At 41.9% G+C, this 24,280-nt stretch overlaps 1 protein-coding gene across 1 annotated transcript in view; it reads left to right on the top strand.

Moving 5' to 3' along the window:
- The window catches only part of LOC128703498 (uncharacterized), a 52,596-nt gene that overhangs the window by 22,536 nt on the left and 5,780 nt on the right, over positions 1-24,280 (top strand). The window contains exons 2-4 of the mRNA XM_070104703.1: positions 7,495-7,742; positions 13,932-14,052; positions 22,358-22,662. Coding sequence (XP_069960804.1) covers positions 7,495-7,742; positions 13,932-14,052; positions 22,358-22,662 — 674 coding nt within the window. The remainder of the gene's footprint in view (positions 1-7,494; positions 7,743-13,931; positions 14,053-22,357; positions 22,663-24,280) is intronic.

Here is a 24,280-nt window from a genome sequence, read left to right as displayed (position 1 = left end):
CTGCTGGCTCCTCGCTCCTCCAGACTGCTGGCTCCTCGCTCCTCCAGACTGCTGGCTCCTCGCTCCTCCAGACTGCTGGCTCCTCGCTCCTCCAGACTGCTGGCTCCTCCCTCCTCCAGACTGCTGGCTCCTCCCTCCTCCAGACTGCTGGCTCCTCCCTCCTCCAGACTGCTGGCTCCTCTCATCTCCAGACTGCTCTGGTTGCAGGGTTCGAGTCACAGCTCCTAGTCCCGCCTCTTCACTGGCCACTACTAGGTCACTCTTACTACTCCATGAGCTTTACCATACCACGTCTTAAAACTATGTATGGTTCTTGCCTCCAGTACGTCAGTTTCCAAACTATTCCACTTCCTGATAACTCTATGACTGAAGAAATATTTCCTAACTTTCCTTTGACTCATCTGAATCTTCAACTTCCAATTGTGACCCCTTGTTTCTGTGTCCCACCTATGGTACATCCTGTATTTGTCCACCTTGTCAATTCCTCGCAGTATTTTATATGTCGTTATCACGTCTCCCCTAACACCCCCCCCCCCGTCCTCCAGTGTTGTCAGGCCGATTTCCCATAACCTTTCTTCGTAGGACATTTTCCCTAGCTCTGGGACTAGTCTTGTTGCAAACCTTTGCACTTTCTCTAATTTCTTGACGTACTTGACCAGGTGTGGGCTCTAAGCTGGTGCAGCATATTCCAGTATGGGAATGACCAGCAATACCAAGGTATTGTGACCTTTATTGTTCCAGCCACGGTATTGTGACCTTTACTGTTCCAGCCACGGTACTGTGACCTTTACTGTTCCCGCCACGATATTGTGACCTTTTTTGTTCCAGCCACGGTATTGTGACCATTATTGTTCCAGCCACGGTATTGTGACCTTTATTGTTCCAGCCACGATATTGTGACTTTTATTGTTCAAGCCACGGTATTGTGACCTTTATTGTTACAGCCACGGTATTGTGACCTTTATTGTTCCAGCCACGATATTGTGACCTTTATTGTTCCAGCCACGGTATTGTGACCCTTATTGTTCCAGCCACGGAATTGTGACCTTTATTGTTCCACACATGGTATTGTGACCTTTATTGTTCCAGCCACGATATTGTGACCTTTATTGTTCCAGCCACGGTATTGTGACCTTTATTGTTCCAGCCACGGTATTGTGACCTTTATTGTTCCAGTCACGGTATTGTGACCTTTATTGTTCCAGCCACGATATTATGACCCTTATTGTTCCAGCAACGGTATTGTGACCTTCATTGTTCCAACCACGGTATTGTGACCTTTATTGTTCCACCCACGATACTGTGACCTTTATTGTTCCAGCCACGGTATTGTGACCTTTATTGTTCCACCCACGGTATTGTGACCTTTATTGTTCCAGCCACGATATTGTGACCTTTTTTTGTTCCAGCCACGATATTGTGACCTTCATTGTTCCACCCATGGTATTGTGACCTTTATTGTTTCACCCATGGTATTGTGACCTTTATTGTTCCACTCATGGTATTGTGACCTTTATTGTTCCACCAATGGTATTGTGACCTTTATTGTTCCACCCATGGTATTGTGACCATTAGTGTTCCACCCATGGTATTGTGACCTTTATTGTTCCACCCATGGTATTGTGACCTTTATTGTTCCACCCATGGCATTGTGACCTTTATTGTTCCACCCATGGTATTGTGACCTTTATTGTTCCACCCATGGTATTGTGACCTTTTTGTTCCACTCATTGTATAGTAACTTTTTTTGCTCCACCCATGGTATTGTGACCTTTATTGTTATACCCATGGTATTGGGACCTTTATTGTTCCACCCATGGTATTGTGACCTTTATTGTTCCACCCATGATATTGTGATTTTTTTGTTCCACTCATTGTATAGTAACTTTTTTTGCTCCACCCATGGTATTGTGACCTTATTGTTCCATCCATGGTATTGTGACCTTTATTGTTATACCCATGGTATTGGGACCTTTATTGTTCCACCCATGGTATTGTGACCTTTATTGTTCCACCCATGGTATTGTGACTTTTATTGTTCCACCCATGGTATTGTGACCTTTATTGTTCCACTTATGGTATTGTGACCTTTATTGTTCCACCCATGGTATTGTGACTTTTATTGTTCCACCCATGGTATTGTGACCTTTATTGTTCCACTTATGGTATTGTAACCTTTATTGTTCCTCCCATGGTATTGTGACCTTTATTGTTCCACCCATGATATTGTGACCTTTTTGTTCCACTCATTGTATAGTAACTTTTTTTGCTCCACCCATGGTATTGTGACCTTATTGTTCCATCCATGGTATTGTGACCTTTATTGTTATACCCATGGTATTGGGACCTTTATTGTTCCACCCATGGTATTGTGACTTTTATTGTTCCACCCATGGTATTGTGACCTTTATTGTTCCACTTATGGTATTGTAACCTTTATTGTTCCTCCCATGGTATTGTGACCTTTATTGTTCCACCCATGGTATTGTGACCTTTATTGTTCCACCCATGGTATTGTGACCTTTATTGTTCCACCCATGGTATTGTGACCTTCATTGTTCCTCCCATGGTATTGTGACCTTTTTTGTTCCACTCATGGTATTGTGACCTTTATTGTTCCACCCATGGTATTGTGACCTTTATTGTTCCACCCATGGTATTGTGACCTTTATTGTTCCACCCATGGTATTGCGACTTTTATTGTTCCAGTCATGGTATTGTGACCTTTATTGTTCCACACAAGGTATTGTGACCTTTATTGTTCCACCCATGGTATTGTGACCTTTATTGTTCCACTCATGGTATTGTGACCTTTTTTGTTCCACTCATGGTATTGTGACCTTTTTTGTTCCACTCATGGTATTGTGACCTTTATTGTTCCACCCATGGTATTGTGACCTTTATTGTTCCACCCATGGTATTGTGACCTTTATTGTTCCACCCATGGTATTGCGACTTTTATTGTTCCAGTCATGGTATTGTGACCTTTATTGTTCCACCCATGGTATTGTGACCTTTATTGTTCCAGTCATGGTATTGTGACCTTTATTGTTCCAGTCATGGTATTGTGACCTTTATTGTTCCAACCATGGTATTGTGGCCTTTATTGATCCACTCATGGTATTGTTCCACTCATGGTATTGTTCCACTCACGGTATTGTTCCACCCATGGTATTGCTTCACTCATGTTATTGTTCCACTCATGGTATTGTTCCACGCATGGTATTGTTCCAGCCATGGTATTGTTCCACTCATGTTATTGTTCCAGTCACGGTATTGTTCCAGTCACAGTATTGTTCCAGTCACAATATTGTTCCAGTCACAGTATTGTTCCAGTCACAGTATTGTTCCAGCCACAGTATTGTTCCAGTCACAGTATTGTTCCAGTCACAGTATTGTTCCAGCAACAGTATTGTTCGTCACAGTATTGTTCCAGTCACAGTATTGTTCCAGTCACAGTATTGTTCCAGTCACAGTATTGTTCCAGTCACAGTATTGTTCCACAGTATTGTTCCACAGTATTGTTCCAGTCACAGTATTGTTCCAGTCACAGTATTGTTCCAGTCACGGTATTGTTCCAGTCACAGTATTGTTCCAGTCACGGTATTGTTCCAGTCACAGTATTGTTCCAGTCACAGTATTGTTCCACAGTATTGTTCCACAGTATTGTTCCAGTCACAGTATTGTTCCAGTCACAGTATTGTTCCAGTCATGGTATTACTTTTATATCTTTACCATTTACAGTCATGGAATCAAAGTGAAGTCCATGACTTGAGTTATCAGTAGTATCAGTTATCAGTAGTATCAGTTGTCAGTAGTATCAGTTGTCAGTAGTATCAGTTGTCAGTAGTATTAGTTATCATTAGTATCAGTTGTCAGTAGTATCAGTTGTCAGTAGTATCAGTTATCATTAGTATCAGTTGTCAGTAGTATCAGTTGTCAGTAGTATCAGTTGTCAGTAGTATCAGTTATCAGTAGTATCAGTTGTCAGTAGTATTAGTTATCAGTAGTATCAGTTGTCAGTAATATCAGTTGTCGGTAGTATCGGTTATCAGTAGTATCAGTTATCAGTAGTATCAGTTGTCAGTAGTATCAGTTATCAGTAGTATCAGTTGTCAGTAGTATCAGTTATCAGTAGTATCAGTTGTCAGTAGTATTAGTTATCAGTAGTATTAGTTATCAGTAATATCAGTTGTCGGTAGTATCGGTTATCAGTAGTATCAGTTATCAGTAGTATCAGTTATCAGTAGTATCGGTTATCAGTAATATCAGTTATCAGTAGTATTAGTTATCAGTAGTATCAGTTGTCGGTAGTATCAGTTATCAGTAGTATCAGTTATCAGTAGTATCAGTTATCAGTAGTATCAGTTATCAGTAGTATCAGTTATCAGTAGTATCAGTTATCAGTAGTATCAGTTATCAGTAGTATCAGTTATCAGTAGTATCAGTTATCAGTAGTATCAGTTATCAGTAGTATCAGTTATCAGTAGTATCAGTTATCAGTAGTATCAGTAATATCAGTTATCAGTAGTATTAGTTATCAGTAATATCAGTTGTCGGTAGTATCGGTTATCAGTAGTATCAGTTATCAGTAGTATCAGTTATCAGTAGTATCGGTTATCAGTAGTATCAGTTATCAGTAGTATGAGGCATGTACTACTGATAACACTACTAACAGCTCAGCGACGGTAATGTACGGCGTCCCGACATGCAGCTGATACAAACTAGAGGCCAGAGACGTACGGCTCTGGGCTGCTGATCCTATACAATGTCAAAGCACACATCAGTTGACCATTATGCCTGGCACTACTGATATAGTTTTTTCCATCTCCAGACGTGGCACTGGAGATGAGAATCTGGAGAGATGCTTCATTTTATTTTGCAAGTTTATTTAGGTATACGAATACAGTTACATAGATTATCATACATAGCAGCATATAAGAATATAATGAAGGAACACTGCAGCAGGCCTACTGGCCCATGCGAGGCAGGTCCAATTCTCCTACCGGCTTAAGCCAACGTACTAATCTAGTCAGGTCACGTCACATTCACTTAAGGAGCACAGCATCTGGCCTAGTAGCACAAGTTAGTCAGGTCCAACTCACACCCACTCATACCCACTCATGAAGAGAACCTGGAATAACCCAGAAAAGTCAAAGTGACTTGTTTCCATTGGGGTCGTTTAAACAAATCTGTAGCAGCGGTAGGTTTCAGGTGAGGGTTGAGTCCTGGTCGCTGGTACACACTGGTCCGGCCGTGGCATGTGTCGGGGCACTGTACCGTCGCTCGGTTGGCAGCGCACTCGCCCCACACTCTGAAGTCAATGGTTCAACACTAACAGCTACCCATCTGTAATAACAGAAACACCAACAACAGCACCACCACTAACAATAACAATAACACCACAATCACCAATAACAAACAACAACAACAACAACAGTAACAGAGGCTCAATTATACTAACACGATCATTAAAAAAATAACAGTTTACCTTTAATAATAATGATAGACTTAATAATTACACTGCTCTCTGTATCACACGTCGTACATGCAAATTAACTTGCATGCCTTGTTAACTAAATTGTTGTAATGGCTCCGCTAGTCTGGTTATATTCCTAAGTATACCAGTTTGCCAGAATAATCGTACTGCTAGTTCTACCTAATTACTGTACAAATTTAGCACACAGTACTTCGAGAAACTGTCTTAACTTTCTGCTTATCTCTACGTACACACTGTCTCTACGTACACACTGTCTCTACCTACAAATTGCTATCTACTTAGAATTTATCTCTGCGTACAAATTGTCTTCACGTATCTCTATGTTAGTCTTCCTTCTGTAGAGACTAAGTTAATCTTCTTGTTTCGTATTCCTTATTATCGTTATTTTCGTCTTCCTCATAAACGTACAAATTAATTTTTAAGGATCCTGTACTCTACGGAAATAATCCAGGTATTTTACGAGTCTCGTGTCACAAGGTCCTGTTAGTCACGAGGTCCTGTTAGTCACGAGGTCCTGTTAGTCACGAGGTCCTGTTAGTCACGAGGTCCTGTTAGCCACAAGGTCCTGTTAGCCACGAGGTCCTGTTAGTCACAAGGTCCTGTTAGTCACAAGGTCCTGTTAGTCACAAGATCCTGTTAGTCACAAGATCCTGTTAGTCACAAGATCCTGTTAGTCGCATGGTCCTGTGTGTCATAATGTCCAAAGGCATAGACACGGGGGGTCATCCCGCAGCCACTAAAAACAACGGAGGTAGCCCCACTGCACAAATGTGGCAGTACAGCAATTGCAAAGAATTACAGACCGATTGCACTAACGTCCCACATTATAAATTTGAATTGATTCTAAGAAGAGAGGTCGCTAGCCACTTGATACCCAGCAGTTGCACAACCCAGGGCAGCGTGGGTCAGAGCTGGTCACTCCTGCCTCACAAAACTACTGGACAGTTATGACATGGTCTTGGATACACTACAGGACAAAGTGGATAGATGGATCTATAACTCTTTAACCAATACAACACCAAGAGTAATAGTAAACAGATTTAAGTAAGGGTGGCTACAGCGAAAAGCTCTGTTCCACAAGGCACAGTACTAGCTCGCAGTGTTCCACAAGGTACAGTACTCGCTCCCAGTGTTCCACAAGGTACAGTACTAGCTCCCAGTGTTCCACAAGGTACAGTACTCGCTCCCAGTGTTCCACAAGGCACAGTACTCGCTCCCAGTGTTCCACAAGGCACAGTACTCGCTCCCAGTGTTCCACAAGGTACAGTACTAGCTCCCAGTGTTCCACAAGGTACAGTACTAGCTCGCAGTGTTCCACAAGGCACAGTACTCGCTCCCAGTTCCACAAGGCACAGTTCTCACCTCCAGTCTTCCAAAAGGCACAGTACTCGCTCCCAGTGTTCCACAAGGTACAGTACTCGCTCTCAGTGTTCCACAAAGTACAGTACTCGCTCCCATCCTGTTTCTCCTCATATCTGACATAAACAGAGATGTAAGCCATAGCACCGTGTCTTCTCTGTTCTCATACTCCTGTGTGGGGTACGGGAGCACCATTGTGGTTGGTATACAACAAGAAAGACAAAATGGGGAATATAATAGCTGAAAGTCACGTCAAATCGATACCAACACATCTAGTGCCTAAGAACAATCAATCACGTTTAGTGGCTGGCTGTTTCACAATACACTTTGTGAAACCGTTGGAATCACATAATATAGAATCAAATTACTTGTCAACCTACTAAAGGAAGATCTTAGAAGCCTGCCCGGCGCCTAAGCTCTAGAAATATGCGTTAGCTCGTATCTTCCTGTAAATGTGAGAGTTCAGCTGAGATAATCCATGTCAAGATGGCCCGCGTATATCTTCATTGTTGTAATTGGTAATTCCTGAATATTCTTTGCGATCGATATGGCAATTAGATCGTCGGAATATGTATTACTTAAGCCAGTCAGCGGTTGTAACCAATAATAATGATAATTCCTGTCTCTCTCTTCAGATGACCAACGTGAGCCAGAGGGTGGAGAATGTTGAGGGTGACGTGGGCGTGAACATGGAGGTGGTGGGCGTGGGACGTGAGGGCGTGGTGGAGAGCATGGTGGAGAGGACTGTGAGTTCTGATATACAATACATGGGAAATATCGCCTACAGTTTGGTAGCTCCTCTTATCATCTCCTTCGGTATCTTTACCAACGTGTTGAACCTGGTGGTCCTGACCAGGCCTACCCTCCGGGGACCTACTTTCAGGTAGGCCTAACCCCTGGGTTTCCCTCAGGGGGTCCCAGCTTCAGGTAGGTCCTATTCTGGGTCTCCCTCCCTCTCTAGGTAAGTCCTATCCAGGGTCTCCTTCAGGGGGTTCCAACCTTCAAGTAGGTCCTATCTTGGATTTCCCTCAGGGGTCCTATCTTGGATCTCCCTCGGGAGTCCTATCTTGGATCTCCCTCAGGGATTCTACCTTGGATCTCCCTCAGGGATTCTACCTTGGATCTCCCTCAGGGATTCTACCTTGGATCTCCCTCAGGGATTCTACCTTGGATCTCCCTCAGGGATTCTACCTTGGATCTCCCTCAGGGGTTCTACCTTGGATCTCCCTCAGGGGTCCTATCTTGGATCTCCCTCAGGGGTCCTATCTTGGATCTCCCACAGGGGTTCTATCTTAGATCTCCCTCAGGGGTCCTAACTTGAATCTCCCTCAGGGGTCCTATCTTGGATCTCCCTCAGGGATTCTACCTTGGATCTCCCTCAGGGATTCTACCTTGGATCTCCCTCAGGGATTCTACCTTGGATCTCCCTCAGGGATTCTACCTTGGATCTCCCTCAGGGGTTCTACCTTGGATCTCACTCAGGGGTCCTATTTTGGATCTCCCACAGGGGTTCTATCTTAGATCTCCCTCAGGGGTTCTATCTTAGATCTCCCTCAGGGGTCCTAACTTGAATCTCCCTCAGGGATTCTAGCAGTAGTTTCCAGTCTTTGTTTACCTTCCCGAGGTTCCATAACCTTCCATGTACTGGACATAAATACGATAACCACTTGACACCCAATCCTGCAGCTGGAATAACCAGCAATTCCCTAGTAATTGCTGGTTAGATACAGCCTGTCTTAATAATAATAATAATAATAATAATAATAATAATAATAATAATAATAATCTTTATTTCCACAAGTACATGATACAACTTGTACAAGAATCGTATACAATACCGACAAGGTGAAGATTTAGACACATATGCAACATCTGGGTATCTTTATTGTAGACGTTTCGCCATCCAGTGGCTTTATCAATACAGATTTTAGGACGTAATTTGAAGACAGAACTGTATATAGAAGGTGAGGTAATCAGTCCCTCAGCCTTGTAGGTGGTGTGAAGAGCACCGTAGTCGTGGAGATTCTGGCACGAATCTACAAGACTACGGTGCTCTTCGCCATCTCCAAGACTGAGGGACTGATTACCTCATCTTCTGTATACAGTTCTACTGTCTTCACGTTATGTCCTTGTATTGATAAAGCCACTGGTGGGCCAAACGTCTACGATAAAGATACCCAGATGTTGTACATGTGTCTAAATCTTTATGATACAATTTCTGCAGACCATAGCTGACATGACAATACTAACAAGAACACTAACATACCTGACAATACTAACAAGAACACTAACAATACTAACAAGAACACTAACAATACTAACAAGAACACTAACATACCTGACAATACTAACAAGAACACTAACAATACTAACAAGAACACTAACAATACTAACAAGAACACTAACATACCTGACAATACTAACAAGAACACTAACATACCTGACAATACTAACAAGAACACTAACAATACTAACAAGAACACTAACAATACTAACAAGAACACTAACATACCTGACAATACTAACAAGAACACTAACAATACTAACAAGAACACTAACATACCTGACAATACTAACAAGAACACTAACAATACTAACAAGAACACTAACATACCTGACAATACTAACAAGAACACTAACAATACTAACAAGAACACTAACAATACTAACAAGAACACTAACAATACTAACAAGAACACTAGGCATGGATGAAAGAGATTCTTCTTTCTCTCTCTCTCTCTCTCTCTCTCTCTCTCTCTCTCTCTCTCTCTCTCTCTCTCCCTCTCTCGTCTAGGAGGTTTCATTCTCCCTCATATAAGGTTTCTATGTTGTGACACCAGAGTGCGTGTACACTTGTCAGGTTTCAGTTTGAACTGAAAAAATGTAAACAAGAACCAGGAACCCCCGGAACCCCCGGAGCCCCCGGAACCCCCCGGAACCCCCGGAACCCCCGGAGCCCCTGGAACCCCCGGAACCCCTGGAACCCCTGGAACCCCCGGAGCCCCTGGAACCCCCGGAACCCCCGGAGCCCCTGGAACCCCCGGAACCCCTGGAACCCCCGGAACCCCCGGAACCCCTGGAACCCCCGGAACCCCCGGAACCCCTGGAACCCCCGGAACCCCCGGAACCCCTGGAACCCCTGGAACCCCCGGAACCCCCGGAACCCCTGGAACCCCCGGAACCCCTGTAAAACTGGTCAATTAGCAAGAACTCATTCAAAATTAAGTCCTTTCTAAAATTTTCTCTTATACGCTTACAGATATATTTTTTTCATTAATGTTAATGTAAAAATTTTTAATTTTGCACCAAAAGAATCTTAGAAAACTTACCTAACCTTATTATAACAAGAACAATTTATTTTAGGCTAACCCAGCCAAATATATTTTAGATTTGTTTACAATAATTTAATACTAAACAAACAGAGTGAAATATATTTTTTTCGTTAGGTTCATAATGATGTTGGCGAAATTATTGCATACACAAATTTTCACTTGTCCTATATGGCAAGATGAACGCTGCTATTTAAGCCAAGATCGCAAGTTCTGCCTATTCGGCACGACATATATATATATATATATATATATATATATATATATATATATATATATCTTTCTTTCTTTCAACACACCGACCGTATCCCACCGAGGCAGGGTGGCCCAAAAGGAAAAACAAAAGTTTCTCCTTTTAAATTTAGTAATATATACAGGAGAAGGGGTTACTAGACCCTTGCTCCTGGCATTTTAGTCGCCTCTTACAACACGCATGGCTTACGGAGGAAGAATTCTGTTCCACTTCCCCATGGAGATATATATATATATATATATATATATATATATATATATATATATATATATATATACATATGCAAAACAACCACTCTGAAAGAATAGAGAAATTCCAAGTGCTTTCGTGACTACTCACATTATCAAGGAACTATGAAAGTGAAGCATCCAAGGAAGCTATATAAGGGGTCCGGCCAGCACCTCACTATCAGATCCCACAACGGTTAAACACCTGACGTGCGGCGAGCCAACTTGGACAGGTCCTTTGCACAACTCACCCCACAAACTATTCTACCCAAGAAAATTTAAAAATTATTTGTCCAGTGTATTATTAAATTCTTCCCAAATTCTATTAATTATAAATGGATCTAATTTATATAAACCAAAGGAAATATTCATATTATTGTCAAAACTGCTTTTTATGAAACAAGATTCAATTATATTCCTGTCGACCATGGACTTGCTTGATACTACTTTCTCAACTTTTTGAAAATCAATTGGATGGTTAAAATCTCTTACATGAATAAATAGAGCATTGGAATCTTGTCCAGTTCTAATGCTATATTTATGTTGTTTTAATCTTAGTTCGAGATTTTTACCAGTTTGACCGTAATAAACTTTATCGCAAATTTTACAAGGAATCTTATAGACACATCCATCAGCATTTTGGGGGGAATTCTTTATCAAAAGTTTTTTTACTGTATCAAGATTTTTGAATACAACTTTAATATTAAAAGTCTTAAGAAGAGAAGGCATATCAACCAAGTTTTCATGGTAAGGGAGAACCAACATATTTTTAGTTGAATAAGGCTGGTTGCCCCTTTTTGGATTATAAAAAGTGTTTCTAGCAACTTTAAAAGATTTATCAATTACATTTCTTGGGTATTTTAAATCATTACCTATTTCACCTGTTTACTGTGATCTTATTGCATATATATATATATATATATATATATATATATATATATATATATATATATATATATATATATATATATATATATATTTATTTATTTATTTATTTATTTAACACGTCGGCCGTCTCCCACCGAGGCAGGGTGACTCAAAAAGAAAGAAAAAGCTTTTGTTATCATTCAACACTTTCACCATCACTTATACACAATCACTGTCTTTGCAGAGGGGTTCAGATACGACAGTTTAGAAGTCCCTCCAAACTGGCAGTATCCCAGACCTCTCCTTAAAGAGAAGGCATTGTACTTCTCATTTCCAGGACCCAAGTCCGGCTAACCGGTTTCCTTGAATCCCTTCACAAAATATTACCCTGCTCACACTACAACAGCTCGTCAGGTCCCAAAAACCATTCGTCTCCATTCACTCCTATCTAACACGTTCATGCACGCATGCTGGAAGTCCAAGCCCCTCGGACACAAAACCTCCTTTACCCTCTCCCTCCAACCTCCTTCCAACATCTTCCCTCCCTCCAATATGACTCAGTGTTCAGCGAGCCACTAATCAGTCTAAAGATAGACAATCCAAACAATTTTTTCATGAATGAGCCTCAAGACCCTGCCAATGTATGCCAAATTTTTGACATAACCCTGACTCCACTAGACTTTGAGAAAGAAAATGACGACATGCCCATGCACTCAGCCCCCAGACCCAGACTCGTGGAACTCTGTGTTCATTAAGAACTGCAAGAACCCCCTCTCACGGGCCCTAAGTATGCTATGGAGAAGGAGCTTAGACACAGGTGAGATTCCACAGTCACTAAAAACAACGGATATAGCTCCACTCCATAAAGGTGGCAGCAAAGCAGTAGCTAAGAACTATTGACCAATAGCTTTAACGTCCCACATTATAAAAATCTTTGAAAGAGTTCTAAGATATGGTCTTGGATGCACTTAAAAACAAACAAAACGCAGATGTAGTATACACAGATTTTGCAAAAGCCTTTGACAAGTGCGATCATGGTGTAATAGCACACAAAATGCGTGCTAAAGGAATAACTGGGAAAGTAGGCAGATGGATCTTCAACTTTCTAACCAATCGAACACAAAGAGTAGTGGTAAACAGTTAAATCAGAAGCTGCCATAGTGAAGAACTGTTCCACAAGGCACAGTACTCCCCCCTACCCTGTTCCAAATTATCATATCAGACATAGACAGAGATGTAAACAATACTAGGATCTGCATGAGAGTGTCATCTATTGAAGACACGGCAAATCTCCAAGAGGATATAAACCAAGTTGTCCAATGGGCAACGGGGAACAATATGATGTTTAATGAAGACAAATTCCAACTACTCACTGGAGCGCAGGCGAGATATATCATAATCTACACCTGGAAGATCCTGGAGGGACTGGTCCCTAACCTGCACACAGAAATCACTCCCTACGAAAGTAAAGACTTGGCAGGCGATGCAACATATCCCTAGTGAAAAGTAGGGGAACCACTGGTACACTAAGAGAAAACACAATGAGTGTCCGGGGCCCATGACTGTTCAACAGCCTCCCACCAGCCATAAGTGGAATTACCAATAGACCCCTGGTTGTCTTCAAGAGGGAGCTGGACAGATACCTAAAGTCAGTGCCAGATTCGCCGATCTGTGGTTCATACGTTGGACTGCGTGCGTCCGCGGGGGCGGCTGTCAACAGCCGACTGGAAGACTTGGTTTATATCAGCTTGGAGGCTGCCTGTGTTTTCTAAGGCCTCCGGGGGTCAACGCCCCCCGAGGCCTTAGAAATGACAGTGCTCTGATTTACGCCCTGTCTATGTCAGAAATAAGAATGAGGAAAAGAAGTGGGGCGAGTACAGTGCCTTGAGGGACAATACTTTTCACTGTGTCAGCTTCTGATTTCACTCTGTTTACTACTACTCTTTGTGTTCTGTTTATTTGGAAATTAATTATGTATCTGCCACCTTTCCAATTATTCTTTTTGCTTGCATTTTCTGCCCAATTACCCCACTGTCACACTCAGTGGCGGATCTATATTTTTGGGGGTCCTGAAGCTTGAACTGTTATGTGGGGCCCCCTTCTCATACAATGGACTAAATTGGCTTCTGGAGCCCCTTCGGGATTAGGGGCCCTCAAGCTTGTATTTTACAATAGATCCACTCCTGTCAACTGGTATCTAAGACGTTTAAACCATACCACGGAAGGGGTTAGAACCCACGATCAGAGAGTCATAAAACTCCAGACCGACGCGCTAGCCACGGTCTGGAGTTTTGTGACTCTCTGACCGCGGGTTCTACACCCACCCGTGGAATGATTTGTTTGCAGTCGTGTCATTACGATTTCGTGAGTCAATCTAAGATATTTGTTACCCACAGGTACCTCAAATGGTTAGCAGTGGCTAACCTGTTGGTATGTGTGGTACTGCTACCCTTCACGCTACACTCCCATGCTACCCCAGTACCCTACCCAGCTGCCATCTACTTCGCTCACGTCGAGGTAAAATAAACTTCAACTGATACTTTTCCTATGTGTATATTACTAATTTAGATTTTCTGTGTATTTTTGAATGTGGTGGATACTTATGTATGTTTTTTTGAGATGTGTTATGACGGCTTGCTAGGCCTTGTGAGCGTGAGTTGTTAGCAGTATTAGAAGACTGAGCATGTGACTGTTTGTGGAGCATGTGACTGTGTTTGTGGAGCATGTGAATGTGTTTGTGGAGTATGTGACTGTTTGTGGAGTATGTGACTGTGTTTGTGGAGTATGTGACTGTTTGTGGAGCATGTGACTGTGTTTGTGGAGTATGTGACTGTGTTTGTGGAGTATGTGACTGTTTGTAGAGCATGTGACTGTGTTTGTGGAGTATGTGACTGTTTGTGGAGTATGTGACTGTGTTTGTGGAGTATGTGACTGTTTGTGGAGCATGTGACTGTGTTTGTGGAGTATGTGACTGTGTTTGTGGAGTATGTGACTGTTCGTGGAGCATGTGACTGTGTTTGTGGAGTATGTGACTGTGGAGCATGTGACTGTGTGTAGCATGTGACTGTGTTTGTGGAGCATGTGATTGTGTTTGTGGAGTATGTGACTGTTTGTGGAGCATGTGACTGTGTTTGTGGAGTATGTGACTGTTTGTGGAGCATGTGACTGTGTTTGTGGAGTATGTGACTGTGTTTGTGGAGTATGTGACTGTTTGTGGAGCATGTGACTGTGTTTGTGGAGTATGTGACTGTTTGTGGAGCATGTGACTGTGTGTAGCATGTGACTGTGTTTGTGGAGCATGTGACTGTGTTTGTGGAGTATGTGACTGTTTGTGGAGCACGTGACTGTGTTTGTGGCGTATGTGACTGTTTGTGGAGCATGTGACTGTGTTTGTGGAGTATGTGACTGTTTGTGGAGCATGTGACTGTGTTTGTGGAGTATGTGACTGTTTGTGGAGTATGTGACTGTGTTTGTGGAGTATGTGACTGTTTGTGGAGCATGTGACTGTGTTTGTGGAGTATGTGACTGTGTTTGTGGAGTATGTGACTGTTTGTGGAGCATGTGACTGTTTGTGGAGCATGTGACTGTTTGCAGAGCATGTGACTGTTTGTGGAGCATGTGACTGTTTGTGGAGCATGTGACTGTTTGTGGAGCATGTGACTGTTTGTGGAGTATGTGACTGTTTGTGGAGCATGTGACTATGTTTGTGGAGTATGTGACTATGTTTGTGGAGCATATGACTATGTGGAGCGTGTGACTGTTTGTGGAGCATGTGACTGTTTATGGAGCATGTGACTGTTTATGGAGCATGTGACTGTTTGTGAAGTATGTGACTGTTTATGGAGCATGTGACTGTTTGTGGAGCATGTGACTGTTTGTGGAGTATGTTACTGTTTGTGGAGTATGTGACTGTTTGTGGAGCATGTGACTGTGGAGTATGTTACTGTTTGTGGAGCATGTGACTGTGTTTGTGGAGTATGTGACTGTTTGTGGAGTATGTGACTGTTTGTGGAGTATGTGACTGTGTTTGTGGAGTATGTGACTGTTTGTGGAGCATGTGACTGTGTTTGTGGAGTATGTAACTGTGTTTGTGGAGTATGTGACTGTTTGTGGAGTATGTGACTCTTTGTGGAGTATGTTACTGTTTGTGGAGCATGTGACTGTGTTTGTGGAGTATGTGACTGTTTGTGGAGTATGTGACTGTGTTTGTGGAGTATGTGACTGTGTTTGTGGAGTATGTGACTGTGTTTGTGGAGTATGTAACTGTGTTTGTGGAGTATGTGACTGTTTGTGGAGTATGTGACTGTTTGTGGAGCATGTGACTGTTTGTGGAGCATGTGACTGTGTTTGTGGAGCATGTGACTGTGTTTGTGGAGTATGTGACTGTGTTTGTGGAGTATGTGACTGTTTGTGGAGCATGTGACTGTGTTTGTGGAGTATGTGACTGTGTTTGTGGAGTATGTGACTGTCTGTGGAGCATGTGACTGTTTGCGGAGCATGTGACTGTTTGTGGAGTATGTGACTGTTTGTGGAGTATGTGACTGTTTGTGGAGTATGTGACTGTTTGTGGAGTATGTGACTGTTTGTGGAGTATTACCTGGAGTTTACCTGGAGAGAGTTCCGGGGGTCAACGCCCCCGCGGCCCGGTCTGAGACCAGGCCTCCTGGTGGATCAGAGCCTGATCAACCAGGCTGTTGCTGCTGGCTGCACGCAAACCAACATACGAGCCACATGGAGCATGTGACTATGTTTGTGGAGCATGTGACTATGTTTGTGGAGCATATGACTATGTGGAGCGTGTGACTGTTTGTGGAGCATGTGACTGTTTATGGAGCATGTGACTGTTTGTGGAGCATGTGACTGTTTGTGAAGTATGTGACTGTTTATGGAGCATGTGACTGTTTGTGGAGCATGTGACTGTTTGTGGAGTATGTTACTGTTTGTGGAGCATGTGACTGTGGAGCATGTGACTGTTTGTGGAGCATGTGACTGTTTGTGGAGTATGTGACTGTTTGTGGAGTATGTGACTGTTTGTGGAGCATGTGACTGTTTGTGGAGCATGTGACTGTTTGTGGAGTATGTTACTGTTTGTGGAGCATGTGACTGTTTGTGGAGTATGTTACCGTTTGTGGAGTATGTGACTGTTTGTGGAGCATGTGACTGTTTGTGGAGCATGTGACAATGTCTGTGGAGCCCAGGATGCGACCCACACCAGTCGACTAATACCCAGGTACCTACTAGCTAGGTGACCAGGACAACAGGCGTAAAGAAACGCGTCAAAATGTTTCAACCCCGCCGGGAATCGAACCCGGACCCTCAGCGTGTTAAGCGAGAGCTTTGCCAGCAATCCACGGGGCTGCTGGCGTGGTCACCTACTGTTAGAAAAGCTGTTATTTATTTCCCAGTAACTTTTGTAAATAAAAGTAACTTTTATTTAAATGTAAGTTAATAGAACTGTTACAAGAATTGCATCTCCATATGAGAATCACTGGTTGAGAATCACTGGTTGAGAATTACTGGTTGAGAATTACTGGTTGAGAATCACTGGTTGAGAATCACTGGTTGAGAATCACTGGTTGAGAATCACTGGTTGAGAATCACTGGTTGAGAATCACTGGTTGAGAATCACTGGTTGAGAATCACTGGTTGAGAATCACTGGTTGAGAATCACTGGTTGAGAATCACTGGTTGAGAATCACTGGTTGAGAATCACTGGTTGAGAATCACTGGTTGAGAATCACTGGTTGAGGATCACTGGTTGAGAATCACTGGTTGAGAATCACTGGTTGAGAATCACTGGTTGAGAATCACTGGTTGAGAATCACTGGTTGAGAATCACTGGTTGAGAATCACTGGTTGAGGATCACTGGTTGAGAATCACTGGTTGAGGATCACTGGTTGAGAATCACTGGTTGAGGATCACTGGTTGAGGATCACTGGTTGAGAATCACTGGTTGAGAATCACTGGTTGAGAATCACTGGTTGAGAATCACTGGTTGAGAATCACTGGTTGAGAATCACTGGTTGAGAATCACTGGTTGAGAATCACTGGTTGAGGATCACTGGTTGAGAATCACTGGTTGAGGATCACTGGTTGAGGATCACTGGTTGAGGATCACTGGTTGAGAATCACTGGTTGAGAATCACTGGTTGAGAATCACTGGTTGAGAATAACTGGTTGAGAATCACTGGTTGAGAATCACTGGTTGAGAATCACTGGTTGAGAATTACTGGTTGAGAATTACTGGTTGAGAATCACTGGTTGAGAATCACTGGTTGAGAATCACTGGTTGAGAATCACTGGTTGAGAATAACTGGTTGAGAATTACTGGTTGAGAATAACTGGTTGAGAATCACTGGTTGAGAATCACTGGTTGAGAATCACTGGTTGAGAATCACTGGTTGAGAATCACTGGTTGAGAATAACTGGTTGAGAATTACTGGTTGAGAATAACTGGTTGAGAATAACTGGTTGAGAATCACTGGTTGAGAATCACTGGTTGAGAATCACTGGTTGAGAATCACTGGTTGAGAATCACTGGTTGAGAATCACTGGTTGAGAATCACTGGTTGAGAATCAATGGTTGAGAATCAATGGTTGAGAATCAATGGTTGAGAATCAATGGTTGAGAATCACTTGTTGAGAATCACTGGTTGAGAATCACTGGTTGAGAATCAATGGTTGAGAATCAATGGTTGAGAATCACTGGTTAAGAATCAATGGTTGAGAATCAATGGTTGAGAATCACTGGTTGAGAATCACTTGTTGAGAATCAATGGTTGAGAATCACTGGTTGAGAATCACTGGTTGAGAATCAATGGTTGAGAATCACTGGTTGAGAATCAATGGTTGAGAATCACTGGTTGAGAATCAATGGTTGAGAATCACTTGTTGAGAATCACTTGTTGAGAATCAATGGTTGAGAATCAATGGTTGAGAATCAATGGTTGAGAATCACTGGTTGAGAATCACTTGTTGAGAATCAATGGTTGAGAATCAATGGTTGAGAATCACTGGTTGAGAATCAATGGTTGAGAATCACTTGTTGAGAATCAATGGTTGAGAATCAATGGTTGAGAATCACTGGTTGAGAATCAATGGTTGAGAATCAATGGTTGAGAATCACTGGTTGAGAATCAATGGTTGAGAATCAATGGTTGAGAATCACTTGTTGAGAATCACTGGTTGAGAATCACTGGTTGAGAATCAATGGTTGAGAATCAATGGTTGAGAATCACTGGTTGAGAATCAATGGTTGAGAATCAATGGTTGAGAATCAATGGTTGAGAATCACTGGTTGAGAATCACTTGTTGAGAATCAATGGTTGAGAATCAATGGTTGAGAATCACTGGTTGAGAATCACTGGTTGAGAATCACTTGTTGAGAATCAATGGTTGAGAATCAATGGTTGAGAATCACTGGTTGAGAATCAATGGTTGAGAATCAATGGTTGAGAATCACTGGTTGAGAATCAATGGTTGAGAATCAATGGTTGAGAATCACTGGTTGAGAATCACTGGTTGAGAATCAATGGTTGAGAATCAATGGTTGAGAATCACTGGTTGAGAATCAATGGTTGAGAATCAATGGTTGAGAATCACTTGTTGAGAATCACTGGTTGAGAATCACTGGTTGAGAATCAATGGTTGAGAATCAATGGTTGAGAATCAATGGTTGAGAATAACTGGTTGAGAATCACTGGTTGAGAATCAATGGTTGAGAATCAATGGTTGAGAATCAATGGTTGAGAATCACTGGTTGAGAATAACTGGTTGAGAATCACTTGTTGAGAATCACTGGTTGAGAATCACTGGTTGAGAATCAATGGTTGAGAATCAATGGTTGAGAATCACTTGTTGAGAATCAATGGTTGAGAATCAATGGTTGAGAATCAATGGTTGAGAATCACTTGTTGAGAATCACTGGTTGAGAATCAATGGTTGAGAATCAATGGTTGAGAATCAATGGTTGAGAATCAATGGTTGAGAATCAATGGTTGAGAATAACTGGTTGAGAATAACTGGTTGAGAATCAATGGTTGAGAATCACTGGTTGAGAATCACTGGTTGAGAACCACTGGTTGAGAATCACTGGTTGAGAACCACTGGTTGAGAACCACTGGTTGAGAATAACTGTTTGAGAATAACTGGTTGAGAATAACTGGTTGAGAATAACTGGTTGAGAATCACTGGTTGAGAATCACTGGTTGAGAATAACTGTTTGAGAATAACTGGTTGAGAATCACTGGTTGAGAATCACTGGTTGAGAATCACTGGTTGAGAATAACTGTTTGAGAATAACTGGTTGAGAATAACTGGTTGAGAATAACTGGGTGAGAACCACTGGTTGAGAATAACTGGTTGAGAATCACTGGTTGAGAATCACTGGTTGAGAATAACTGTTTGAGAATAACTGGTTGAGAATAACTGGGTGAGAACCACTGGTTGAGAATAACTGGTTGAGAATCACTGGTTGAGAATCACTGGTTGAGAATCACTGGTTGAGAATAACTGTTTGAGAATAACTGGTTGAGAATAACTGGGTGAGAACCACTGGTTGAGAATCACTGGTTGAGAATCACTGGTTGAGAATCACTGGTTGAGAATAACTGTTTGAGAATAACTGGTTGAGAATAACTGGGTGAGAACCACTGGTTGAGAATAACTGGTTGAGAATCACTGGTTGAGAATCACTGGTTGAGAATAACTGTTTGAGAATAACTGGTTGAGAATAACTGGGTGAGAACCACTGGTTGAGAATAACTGGTTGAGAATCACTGGTTGAGAATCACTGGTTGAGAATAACTGTTTGAGAATAACTGGTTGAGAATAACTGGTTGAGAATAACTGGGTGAGAACCACTGGTTGAGAATAACTGGTTGAGAATCACTGGTTGAGAACCACTGGTTGAGAATCACTGGTTGAGAATCACTGGTTGAGAATCACTACCCTATATCATACCTTGTACTCTTATTTATCCTCTCTGTCTTAAAATACACTGTATTATTATACATCGTTCAGTTGCAGACCCTCACTTTCATTTACCCTTGACACCTCAATCTTACCTTCTACTTCCTCCACAATAGTTTTATCCACTTTACCATTTAGGTCCCCTACCACAATTACTCTCACATGGTTCAAAAGCCCCTAAACACTCACTTAACATCTCCCAAAATCTCTCTCTCCTCTACACTCCTATCTTCTCCAGGCGCATAAACACTTATTATAACCCACTTTTCACATCCAGCTCTTATTTTACTCCACATAATCCTTGAATTTATACATCTTATGCATTCATGACATTCCTAACTTTTTCTCAATATATTCGATATTTCTGGGCTACGCGGTTCGCCTGAGAGTTTTTTTCAAATTGTCACAAATCTTCATAAAAATTCCAATACATTTAATGAAAAAAATCCGAGTATAAGTGGACCCGCGCAGTTCAAGGGTCAACTGTATGTATGCACGCGTGAAGGCCGCCAAAATCCACGACACTTTAGTCCACTAAGCCAAACAATGCTGCAGACATCAGACACCCAGTAGCACTGGGCATATTACCTGACGTGAGCTGAGAGTAAGACACATGTGCAACATCTGGGTATCTTTATTGTAGACGTTTCGCCATCCAGTGGCTTTATCAATACAAATTCTAGGACATAACTTGAAGACAGTAGAACTATGTACAGAAGATGAGGTAATCAGTCCCTCAACCTAGGAGTAGGTGCGAACAGCACCATAAAGCCACTGGATGGCGAAACGTCTACAATAAAGATACCCAGATGTTGCACATGTGTCTTACTCTCATCTTGTCGGTATTATATACCATTCGTACACAACCTGATGTGAGCACATATGTGGCTCTGGTGAGCTCAGGACTACTTTCATTCCACTCCTATTTGGAATACAAGCCTTCACGAGCAGTATAAGTACATATTAATCCATCCACGAACAAGTGGTTCTAAGTAATTACCAGTACTGCGATTAGCAGTTAGACTAATGTTATTGCATTATTAATTAGTAGTTAGATTAATTCTATTTTATTAATATTAATAACAGCAACAACAATGAGAGTAAGACACATGTGCAACATCTGGGTATCTTTATTGTAGACGTTTCGCCATCCAGTGGCTTTATCAATACAAATTCCAGGACATACCCAGATGTTGCACATGTGTCTTACTCTCATCTTGTCGGTATTATATACCATTCGTACACAACTTGTCAGACACTGCAACATCATGGAATCTTAATTCTGAGGACATGTACATAACCTTCACTACTACGACAACTACTACTACTACTAACCCATCTTTTTGGGAAGGACCTACTTCCACTGGGGAATCCCGCCCACCAGTGAATTTGCCCTCGTCTGCTTCACCTGACGTTACTATATAAGCGCCAGGATTCTTTCTTCTGCTTCAGAATCTCCACGACTATGGTGCTGTTCGCACCTACTCCTAGGTTGAGGGACTGATTACCTCATCTTCTGTACATAGTTCTACTGTCTTCAAGTTATGTCCTGGAATTTGTATTGATAAAGCCACTGGATGGCGAAACGTCTACAATAAAGATACCCAGATGTTGCACATGTGTCTTACTCTCATCTTGTCGGTATTATATACCATTCGTACACAGCAACAACAATAATGATAATAATAATTAGTAATAGTGGTAGAATTACCGACAAAATATTAGGTACATGGACACAGATGCAACTAATGTAACATTTTATTGTAGCAACGTTTCGCTCTCAAGAAACGTTGCAACTGTGTCCATTTATTGATAGTAATGATAAATCTAAAAGTAATGGTCACTTGACAGGTACCATTGGGTAACGCGTTGATAGCCTCTAGTGTGTACATCGTAGTGGGCCTCAGCATCGACAGATTCGTGGCAGTGTGTTACCCAAGGAAATACCGTAACCTACACAGCCACTACGTTGCCTCTCTCAGGATCGCTCTATCCTTCGTCATGGCCTTCATTATGTACATTCCCATGGCGTTCCACAGGGTGGTGATCCCTGCTGCTACTGCCTACCCCGGCAGGTACCTCATTGAGGAGAACTTACAGGTGGTCTCTGCCAGATGGTTTCTGGTCTACGAGTACCTGCTGGAGATCTGTGTCAGGTATGTTCATAGATATTTCTAATTTGCAATATCTGCAAACATTTATTGATAAAGCTTTATATAGACTTAAGAAAATAAAAGGGGATATTAATAAGGTCTTGAGGATGTCTCTCCAAGAGAGAACCCGCAGTAATGGGTTTAAATTAGATAAGTTTAGATTTAGAAGGACATAGGAAAGTATTGGTTTGGAAATAGGGTAGTTGATGAGTGGAACAGTCTACCTAGTTGGGTTATTGAGGCTAGGACTTTGGGTAGTTTCAAATTTAGGTTGGATAAGTACATGAGTGGGAGGGGTTGGATTTGAGTGGGACTTTCACATCAGAGCTTATTTCTTGGGTAGCATTAAAAATTGGGTTGGGCAAATGTTTTGTTAGTGGGATGAATTGTAAAGGACCTGCCTTGAATGGGCCAACAGGCCTCCTGCAGTGTTCCTCCTTTCTTATGTTCTTATGTAAGACAGAGCCTAATACCGAGTATGAATGTGAGAATATTTTAGTTTTACCATATAAAGAAAATCACTCTCATTTCCCACAGGCTCTTGAATACTTTAAAGCTAAAATTGTATATATTATAATATCGTGAAACAAAAAATAATTAAAAAATTCTCCCAAGGAATCGTAGGTTGTGTATACACCATCCCTTGTAAAGGCTGTGATAACTTTTATCTTGAACAAACTGGTAAATCTCTTGAGACTAGAATTCAACAACATAAATATGCAATATCTACTGGATGATAATCCAGTGCTTTGTTCATTCATGTAAGGGATACAGGCCATTGTATAGATAAAAGGGATACAGACCATTATAGATACAAGGGATACAGACCATTGTGTAGATTGGACTAATGCCAAAGAATTACTTCCCTGTAATTCTCCAGTTCAACGAAGTATTGTTGAATCATTTCTTATCAAGCATTAGGCACAACATATTTCAAATTTGTGTTCTGGAATGTATAAATTTGACAGTTTTATAGTCCATAATATTGTTCATAATGTAAAAGGTGAAAATATTAATATTTAAAAAAAAAAATACAGAGAGTCGTCTTTGTCAAGCGAACAATTTAACCTGATGCTGGACAAGTGTTTGAGTGAGGTGTGGTCACCTCTGTGTGAGGTGTTGTCACCTCTGTGTGAGGTGTTGTCACCTCTGTGTGAGGTGTTGTCACCTCTGTGTGAGGTGTTGTCACCTCTGTGTGAGGTGTTGTCACCTCTGTGTGAGGTGTTGTCACCTCTGTGTGAGGTGTGGTCACCTCTGTGTGAGGTGTGGTCACCTCTGTGTGAGGTGTGGTCACCTCTGTGTGAGGTGTGGTCACCTCTGTGTGAGGTGTGGTCACCTCTGTGTGAGGTGTTGTCACCTCTGTGTGAGGTGTGGTCACCTCTGAGTGAGGTGTTGTCACCTCTGAGTGAGGTGTTGTCACCTCTGAGTGAGGTGTTGTCACCTCTGTGTGAGGTGTTGTCACCTCTGTGTGAGGTGTTGTCACCTCTGTGTGAGGTGTTGTCACCTCTGTGTGAGGTGTTGTCACCTCTGTGTGAGGTGTTGTCACCTCTGTGTGAGGTGTTGTCACCTCTGTGTGAGGTGTTGTCACCTCTGTGTGAGGTGTTGTATCCACTAAATTGAA

This window comes from Cherax quadricarinatus, chromosome 93, assembly GCF_038502225.1.
Source record: "Cherax quadricarinatus isolate ZL_2023a chromosome 93, ASM3850222v1, whole genome shotgun sequence".
Classification (NCBI taxonomy): domain Eukaryota; kingdom Metazoa; phylum Arthropoda; class Malacostraca; order Decapoda; family Parastacidae; genus Cherax; species Cherax quadricarinatus.
The sequence above is the reverse complement of the archived record's forward strand: the minus strand, read 5'-3'. Positions and strand labels throughout refer to the sequence as shown.